The sequence below is a fragment of the Cibotium barometz genome, chromosome 41 (genome assembly GCF_041138505.1).
Source record: "Cibotium barometz isolate CiBa-2024 chromosome 41, ASM4113850v1, whole genome shotgun sequence".
Classification (NCBI taxonomy): Eukaryota; Viridiplantae; Streptophyta; class Polypodiopsida; order Cyatheales; family Cibotiaceae; genus Cibotium; species Cibotium barometz.
In genome coordinates this window covers 31,208,531-31,218,266 of record NC_141086.1, presented here as the reverse complement: position 1 = coordinate 31,218,266, position 9,736 = coordinate 31,208,531, and the positions used below count along the sequence as shown (strand labels likewise).

Below are 9,736 nucleotides of genomic sequence, written 5' to 3'. Positions count from 1 at the left end.
CTTAGGTGTCTTGCAACTCAGCTCTAACGGTGCACAATGCATCTAAAATCCACTTGGCATCACGATGCTTCTCAAGTTCCCTTTACAAAGCACACAATCTATGCTTGATGGGTCTCTCTCTATCCAAGATCTCTTACCTCCTGACTAGGGCCACACTATGATAAAGATCGCTGACACTCTCTAAGATAAGAGAAACTATTTGGCTCATGATCATTAGAAGCTCTCCAAACATCCATCACCTACCGAGATAACTCTGCATTTGAGTAAAGAGACTCTGGTATGCGTACTAGGGGAGGAGAGTGTTGGCTCCCTAGATCTTTGATACACGAAACCACAGGACAGTGATCCAACTTTGAAGTGTTGAGGGCAATGAAGACGGTGCCACCTCTATTAAGTGCCCAATCATCAACATAATAGCAGTCCAAGCGGGCATAAATGCAACGTGCACCACTCCTACGATTACTCTAAGAAAAGAAGAGTGAATTTGACTTATTATAGAGGTCATCTTCTCACCAACTGTCCTTGCCATCAAGAAAAGAAAAGATAAATCTCTGGATGCCCTCTCAAGCGGGTGAATGATGCCTTCATGTCCACCCTTTTTATATATGGTTGCTCAACCATATTGAAGTCACCTCCAACGATCCAATGATATGCCTAAGGGGGAAAGAAAAAAATCTTTCTTCTCTGAGATTAGGAGCACATGCATTCAACACACCAATTTTCAATCCACCCTACATAATCATCATCCACTGTGCTCTGGGAGGGATAATAACTCCATGACCAATCATATAAGGAATAATTGCACCTGTCACTAAGTACAAACTCCACCTTTAGTTCCGTCTGCGACAGACCAAAAAGTATGCCCAAGTAAAAGCTTGCCAAATCTATTGCATTGGCTAGCATCAAGCTTATACTCCTGCATGAGCAAAATATCCATGGAACCATCCGTAATTGCAAGGTGAAGCTCATTCCTGAGGTCTTGCTTCCAGCAGCGGCGAGGAAAGACACCACCAAGGCACTGCACATTCCATGAGACAACTCTCGTGGTAAAGAGGCAAAAAACATGGCGCCAGATCTAGTCTAGCGCCTCTCATAGGTCTGAATTGCCCCTTTGAGGCGAAAAGGTGTGATGGCAATCGATGTCACATGCGAAAGCTCTGGGAGTCTTCTTTCAGCCCTAAGCACTAATAGGAACACCTGATGCAAGAACAATCAGCATAGACAAAGGATAGAGAGAGAGAGAGAGAGAGCTATATTTTCAGTATATTCATAAGAGTTCAAAAGGCATCCCCTTCTGCTAAACTTGATGACAAGATTCCAACTTCTGACCCTAGATGACTGTCATCATCCCCTGTCTCCACACAGGGTCTCCCATACCTGTCATCCTTCCCTTCCTGGCAACCTTTTCACTGAAAGCCTTGCCTTAGGTCTCTGAATCCACTCCAAGTCTGATGTAGAGATCTATGCATCTGTTCCACTTTGTCTCCTTGCCCATCTTTCCGTGTCCCTAAACACAAACATAAATCGTTTTTCTTGAAAACTGATGCTAGCACCCTTGGCTCCATGGCAGTGTGGCCTTGTTGTCGATAGAGATGGCACTGGTCTTTTCTACTGCCATCCCCTGTCTAAATAAAGAGCCATCTAGTCCTGGCAGCATCACATGATCATCTGTAAAACAAGGGCCACTAACGAGTATCATGACTCCTGGCACCCCATCAACACTCCCCGTGACAGTTGCTCCAGCTATGGAATGTCTCTCTGGAAGGGCGAGGACTTCCAGAACCTGTCCAAAGGTTGATCCTACCTATGGAAGCCAAAAACTTCCAATAGATCCGTGGGATCCAAGGAAATCTGAGGAAGATCGGACACAAGTTGCGGCCCTGTAGCATCGAGTCAAAGTTCTAGCGGTATCGAAGAAGAATAGTTCCGTCAGGCCAAAAGGAAACGGGCTGCTCTCAAGAGTCTGTGAGGCTTCCTCCTCTGAATCGAAAGACTGGGAGGTTTCCTCTGCTGAATCGAAATCTTCTTGGAAGAAGCCCCTTCCAAGCAAGCGGGCATCAGTGAAATGCGAGGCAAGCTCTGTGGGAGGTGCCACCACCAGGATCCAATCTCTAGCCTGAGAGTGGGAGGGATGAGGCCCAAAAATCTTTCCAATGAGTGTGGTCTCGACTTCTTTATCAAAATCTTCCTGTAAGGTCCTAAGCTCATCTTTGGAAAAAGGGGGCTGGTGGGGGTGGAGGATGATTGGCTTGGGCAGAAGCCATAATCAAAGGGCGGGAGGCCGACTTGAACACACTAAAAGCTTTTCTGTATGTTGATTCAGACAAAGAAGCTTCAAGCAGGAGAGGTAGGAGGGGAAAGAAGCTTTATTCAAGACCACTGAGAAAGCTTTGGAGAATCTTAAGGGTGCACTTCAGGCCTTTCGTTTGCAGGTTACAGCAGCAGCTCTCACACACAGGCGTAGAACACGGTACCCATCAACTCTGTGTGATTCCAAACGCAGGGCTGCATGATGAATCTAGGGGTCGCTTGGCTGAAAGAGGGTCGCCTAGGCTGCGAGAGCGTGCTGCCTGCAGGACTAGACTGATGCACCTAAAAATGCAGGTCTTCAAGGCTTCTGTGGCTTGTGCCAAGCTGTTCTTGCTTTCGCCCAGGAGGAAAGCCCAAGCTAAACAAGGCTGAAAGGGAGGTCGCCCAAGCTGACAAGGCTGCGGAGGAAACTCTGCTGATGGAGAGATGACAGCTGTGCCTGCTATTCAATTCAATCGCCAAGTTCTGCTACAGCTATGAGTTGTCTTCTAAGGAGAGCCGAAACCGCCAATGCAGGCTATTTTAAGATCTTACCTTGGAGAAAGACATCTGTGCTAGTAGCTGGCCCGTGTCCAAGTTGCTTCAGAGTGCTTGTTGCCCAAACTTGCTTGTTTCAGAGTGGTTCTACTGCTGATGGCTATGGCTGAATGCATGAATTGAGAGCAAGCCCGCAGTCTACCTACCCCCTTCTGGTGTTGCCTGGATGCATGCTTTAACCCTAAGGTGAGCACAATACAGCTTATAAAACAACTTAACGATTTCTTCCAACAAGAAACTCCTCTGCTTTTTTTCAATTCCGTTACGGTCACCTTTAGAATACAGCCTTCAGAGTACCAAGAGTCTTCAATAGTGTGCCCCTTCCTTCGGAGTACCAATAATCTTCAAGAGTGTGCCCCTTCCTTTGACATGTGTCACACCATGTTTTGGTTTGGCACTCCGCCTATGTGTGGAGATCTTGCTTATAACTACCATGGCAGTATGGCAGTCATAACAAACCCAAAGCTTTTGAACGTCATGTCTCAAGGTCCCCTTGGGTTGTTAATTAGGCACCCACAATCACCAACTCAATGTGCCTAACATAACACACCTTTCTTTGCATCATCAGAAATGTCCTGTGACATCAAACTTCTCATTGTGACTACATAACACATTTCTTTGCATCATCAGAAACGTCCAGTGACACCCAATGCAAGCTCAAGACATGGCCTTCCTCTCTCATTTTGAGGGAAAGACCTTTTAGCTTTGCGTAAAAACTATTGCTGTTGGAATGTATTATCCCCAACCAAACCTGCAATTCCAGAGGTGTTGTCAGTCCACCAACAATGTCCTGGCCTCGTCCATGCTTGTTTTTACAATCTGATTGTCTCAGCTTTGCTCCCGTACACCTGTAAGTCATCATCTGCATAGATCTGAGACATTAAGACATAAGCTGCAGCATCATTTTCATCCAAACGCACTGCATGTTTAAAGGCCTGTTTTCCAACCTCCACATTTCCCCAATTTCTACTAGCACCCAGCACAGTATGCCACACCACAAGATTAGGACACAGTGGCATCTTCTTGATCATTGCTACAGCCTTGTCTAACTGGCCCACACGGCCGAGGACATCAACCACACAAGTGAGGTGCTCAAGAGTTGGAACAATGCCATAATCTTTGCTCATGGCCTCGAAGTACATCTGGCTCTTACTAAATAAAGCTGTGCGGCTGCATGCACTGAGAACAATAATGAAGGTGACCGAATCTGGCTTTATACCTTCTCCTAGCATTCTGTCAAATAGATAGAAAACATTTTCACTTTGCCCAAGCTGGGCATATCCTGCCATTAGTGCAGTCCACAAGACGACACCTTGAACTGGAAGCTTGTCAAACACTTCCTGTGCTTTTGCAAGGGAACCACATTTAGCATACATGTCAACCAAGGCGATGCCTATAACAAGGTTTCTTTCCAGCAACCCCTGTCTTTCAATCTCAGCATGTATTTCTCCACCCATGCTCATGGCTCCTATGCTCCCACAAGCTTTCAAGCTGCAAACAAAAGTGACATCATCTGGGGAGACACCCTCGAGTTTCATCTGTTCAAAACGCTTGACTGCTTCCTCACCATGCCCATATTCAGTATATCCAGTGATTAATGCATTCCATGAGACTATGTCTCGCACTGAAAGACTGTCAAACACTTGTTGTGCTTTTGCAAGGGAGCCACATTTAGCGTACATATCAACCAAGGCATTTCCAACACCAAGGTGTCTTTCCAGCAATCCCTGTCTTTCAATCTCAGCATGTATTTCTCCGCCCTTGTCTGTGGCTCCTATGCTGCCACAAGCTTTCAAGCTGCAAACAAATGTGACAGCATCTGGGGAGAAACCTTCACATTGCATCTGTTCAAAACACTTGACTGCTTCCTTACCATGCCCATGTTCAGCATATCCTGCAATCAATGCATTCCATGTGACTACATTTCGAACTGGAAGCCTGTCAAACACTTGTTGTGCTTTTGCAAGTGAGCCACATTTAGCATACATATCGACCACGGTGTTTCCAACACCAAGGTTTCTTTCCAGCAACCCCTGTCTTTCAATCTCAGCATGTATTTCTCTGCCCCTGTCTTCGGCTCCTATGCTGCCACAAGCTTTCAAGCTGCAAACAAGTGTGACAGCATCCGCAGAGAGACCCTCGAGTTGCATCTGTTCGACACACTTGAGAACTTCCTCACCATGCCCAAGTTCAGCATATCCTGAGATTAATGCATTCCATGAGACTATGTTTCGAACAGGAAGCCTCTCAAACAATTGCTTTGCTTTTGCAAGCAAGCCACATTTGGCATACATATCGACCAAGGTGTTGCTGACAACAAGGTTTGTTTCCAGCAAGCCCTGTCTTTCAATCTCAGCATGTATCTCCCGTCCCTTGTCTGTGGCTCCTATGCTTCCACAAGCTTTCAAGCTGCAAATAAACGTGACAGCATCTGGGGAGACACCCTCAAGTTGCATTTGTTCAAAACATTTGAGTGCTTCCTCACCATGTCCATGTTCAGTATATCCTGCGATTAGTGCAGCCCATGAGACTTTGGTTCGAGCAGGAAGCCTATCAAACATTTGTTGTGCTATGGCAAGTGAGCCACACTTGGCATACATATCGACCAATGTGTTTCCAACAACAAGGTCTCTTTCCAGCAACCCCTGTTTTTCAATCTCAGCATGTATTTCTCGGCTCTTGTCTGTGGCTCCAACACTGCCACAAGCTTTCAAGCTACAAACAAACGTGACAGCATTTGGCAAGACACCCTCAAGTTGCATTTGTTCAAAACACTTGAGTGCTTCCTCACCATGCCCATGTTCCGCATATCCTCCGATTAGTGCCGTCCACGAGACTACATCTCGAACTGGAAGTCTGTCAAACACTTGCTGTGCTATGTCAAGGGAGCCACATTTAGCGTACATATCGATCAAAGTGTTGCCAACATTAAGGTCTCTTTCCAACAACCCTTGTCTTTCAATCTCAGCATGTATTTCTTGGCCCTGATCTATGGCTCCTAAGCTTCCACAAGCTTTCACACTGCAAATAAACGTGACAGCATTCGGGGAGACACCCTCGAGTTGCATCTGTTCAAAACACTTGAGTGCTTCCTCAGCATGCCCATGTTCAGCATATCCTCCGATAAGTGCGGTCCAGGAGACGACGTCTCGAACCGGAAGATTGTCAAACACTTCTTGTGCTTTGGCAAGAGAGCCAAATTTGGCATACATGTCGACCAATGCGCTGCCAACAAACTTGTTTCTTTCGAGCAACCCCATTCTGACGACCCCGACATGTAATTCGCGGCCGAGTTCCAGATCTTTCAGCTTTGAACAAGCCTTCAGTAAGGCTACAAAAGTATGGCCACTGGGATGTACAGAATCATCCTTGTGCATTTGCTGGTACAGGGTGAGGGCGTGCTGTGACTTCCCACATGTGATATAGCCAGTGATGAGGGAATTCCAGGACCATTCATTCCGATACACCAACCTGTCAAAAACCTGTTGGGCATCACGCATGCTTCCGACTTCCACCAACAACGAGACGAGGTAGTTCCCCAGTGATCTGTGAGCTTCCAGCCTGCTTTTGCGCATGTAGGCGTACAAGCGCAATGCATTCGCGCGATCTCTCTCCTTCCTACACTTGTCCAAGATGCGTGCAAGGTCCTCAACGGAAGGCTGGGGAAGCACCCCCTCTTCCAAGGAAGGCAGAGCTTCCTCTAAGCTAAGCATCCTCCAACCCCCGCCAGTGCTAGTCTTCATGTGTGCATCGTGTATGAAAGGCCCGTCGTATTTTGAAGCGTCAGAGGGGCGGACAATGAAGAGAGAACTTTACCAGCAGTGCGGTAGAGCAATTGGTGAAGTGTTTGGAGTAACGTCTCATGATCGAGTGTTACTTTCGGCTCTCATCTGTAAGGACACTGCTTTGTACAAATAAAAATCTCGCATTACAAAAAAATAAAAAAATAATAAAAAAAATAAAAAAAAAAAGAGAGAGAGAGCTTTGCCCATAGAATGGAGTTTGAGCACCCAGGGCACTTGTGTGTGTGGGTAATAACATATGTACTTTTTACTTTCAAGCCAAGATTTAAAAAAAGAAAAAGAGAAAGCTAGGGATCTTGGATTATATATCATCTCTAGAGGGTTTACTACATCATTTTTATGCTTGTACTGGCCATTTATGCGGCCCTACATGTGCATATTTATTTAGGTATTTTTTCCTATTTTTTATGCTATTGTGGAGCTGTCAACCTGCTGTGCAGGTCGACCAGCTCTCCTAGGGAGTATATAAGGGTTGTCCCCCTTTCCCCCATTTCATCTCATTCTTTTGCATCTTGTTGAGGTCATTAGCAGCTGCTTCTGCTTCTTATCATTGTACAGCACCTACAAGCTTCCCTCGTGCTCAATTTTCAGCAACAATAAACATCAGTTTTCAGCATTTACAGGTCTTGTACCTGGGCCTACACCTGTGTTTCTTATTTGCTTCACTTTCTTTCATGGGAGCAAAACGCTGACCTGTGAGCAGAAGAGAGCTGTGTTTTCTGTTTTGGAGCAAAGTCGATAGTTAGTTGCGTTTTCTGTAGATTTCAACATGGGAGGTGCTGCGTTTTCTTCCGGGAGTAGAGGCTTCCTCAAGATTGCTACATTTTCTTCATTTGACGCTTAGGATTGTTGTGTTTTTGAATTTTCAGCAAAGACTACCGATTTTTTATGCTGATTGGATTGTTGAAGCTCTCTTCTAGGTGCTAAGGACAGGGATCTACATCCAGGAGGAGAGATCTTCCTCTCCTTTCAATTTCCCACCCTTTCTTCTTGCTGTGCACAGCGTGAGAGGAGGATTTGCTGATTTTTTCAGCCCCTTTCTTAAGAGAAGGTTTCTTGTTAGAGAACATGGCTTCATGAGGTTTCTCTACTGCTGCTCCTTCTCATGTCGATTCTCCAGCACCATCATAGCCTGGATCCCGTGTTCCCGCTCCACATGTGATTCCTATTCCCAATCTTTCCTCTCTGAGTTTCTCTCATCCAGGTCTTTCTCCCACCCCTACCCATATACCATCCTACAATCCTCCCCAATTCAGTGACTCCATGAAGCTTACAACAACCAACTATCATACTTGGTCTTTCTACACTCAATTGTTGCTAGAAGGAGCCAATGTGTGGATGGCTATCTCCACACCTCACTTGGTGGACCGTGCTTTGAGAAGCATATTGGATGCTCACGCTCATCTTATCAATCATGAATGCATGACTACATCTATACATGTACAGTTTGTCTCTACTCGGAGTAATGCTCATCAGATGTGGACAGAGATCTAGAGGAGGTATGCTTGAGTTTTGAAAATGAAGATTGCCAAATTGGAGTTGGATCTGGAGAAGCTTACAATCAATGAGTCAGATAACTTGATTGAGAAGATTCGAGAGTTCACCCGTATCAAGCTACAACTTGAGGAGTACGGGAGCACCATTAACAATCCCATCCATAAACTACTTGGTAAATTGCCCTCTTCCTTTGATTCTTTTAGGGATAATATTTATTTCCGTAATCCTCTCCCCCCTTTTGAGGAAGTCGTGAGTTATCTCCACAACAAGTGCATGCTTTGCGGAAAAGGCAAGTCGGAGTCTAATTTTGTTGCCTCTAACAAGAGCAAAGGCAAAGGCGGAAAAGGAAACTCCAATAACAACAACAATAAAAACAAAGGCAAAGGCAAGGGTAAACAGGATTCTAAGGAATCCAAGGACAAAAGCAATGAATGTGATTATTGTGGCAGGTTAGGTCATACTAAGGCTTGCTGCTTTGCTTGTCATGATGATTCTCGAACAGCCAAAGCCAAGTATAACTCCCAAGATGCTTCTAAAGCATCTGACAAGGACAACACCAACGATAAAACCAAAGTTGTCAAACTCATCCACCACTTGTACGCTTTGTCGGTTAATGAGAGGCCAGCCTCTACACGGGCTGCACTCGGCATACATGGTAGTTACAGATTCATCCACTTCTTCACAGGATTCACTCCTCATGATCACAAATATGACTTCTCTGAAGAGGTTAGTGACACCTGAAGCGGTGGAATGGGTTGGTGATAGTGGTGCTTCTGCCCATATAACCAATCAGGCTCATATCTTGAAGGACTGCCAAACTCTCTCTTCTTGAGTTCACATTCAACAACTCTTCACTTCCTGTCTCACTGATGTTGGTAATGTTTCTTTGGGCTCCTCTGCCACCTTACATGATATTCTACATGTACCACGGATTTCCAAAAAATTATTTTCAGTATACAAAGCTTCTCAAAAGGGACTTGGTGTGTACTTTGATGATGAGGTCATTGAAGTAATCGATAGGAAGACTCTCTCGGTTGTTGCCAATGGAGTCCATGATGGGGATCTCTACAAAATCATAATTTTTTATTCCCAGATTCCTCACACTGATTCCCATATTCATCAGCTTTTCTCCCCCTTGATGGCTTTGGTCTCTGAGGTAAATACTTCTCTGTGGTATTCTCCTTCGGTCATGTACCCATTGCTACCTTACAGAAGTTCCATTCTAAGCAAGTTGTCAGCGGATTACCTCAGCTCAGGTCTCTCTCACACACTTTCTCATCCTGCATGATGGGCAAGCATCATCGAGATGCATTTCCAGAGGTGGCCACTCATCGAGCAACCCGAAGACAAGAGCTTATACATGCAGATCTTGCAGGACCTATGGAGGTTGAGTCTCTTGGAGAGGCTCGATGTTTTCTTCTTCTTGTGGATGATTTCATTCACAAAGTCTGAGTATGTTTTCTGGCTCACAAGTCAGATGCTTTTGCCAATTTCAGGACTTGGATTGCGATGGTGGAAAATCAATCTGGGGGTAGAGTTTCATAATGATGGTGAGTTTGGACCATTTGATGACTTCCTTACTTCGAAGG

At 45.3% G+C, this 9,736-nt stretch overlaps 1 protein-coding gene across 1 annotated transcript; it reads right to left on the bottom strand.

The window, feature by feature from the left end:
* Positions 1-1,242: 1,242 nt before the first annotated feature.
* On the bottom strand, positions 1,243-6,720 carry LOC147614858 (pentatricopeptide repeat-containing protein At2g33680-like). Its single transcript, XM_086780175.1, has one exon. It carries the CDS (start codon positions 6,588-6,590, stop codon positions 3,660-3,662), a length of 2,931 nt encoding a protein of 976 aa, XP_086636301.1. The 5' UTR covers positions 6,591-6,720; the 3' UTR covers positions 1,243-3,659.
* Positions 6,721-9,736: the final 3,016 nt, after the last annotated feature.

Bases quoted from the DNA above. Each gene is read 5' to 3' on its own strand.
- LOC147614858 (XM_086780175.1), bottom strand. From the start codon at position 6,590: ATGAAGACTAGCACTGGCGGGGGTTGGAGGATGCTTAGCTTAGAGGAA.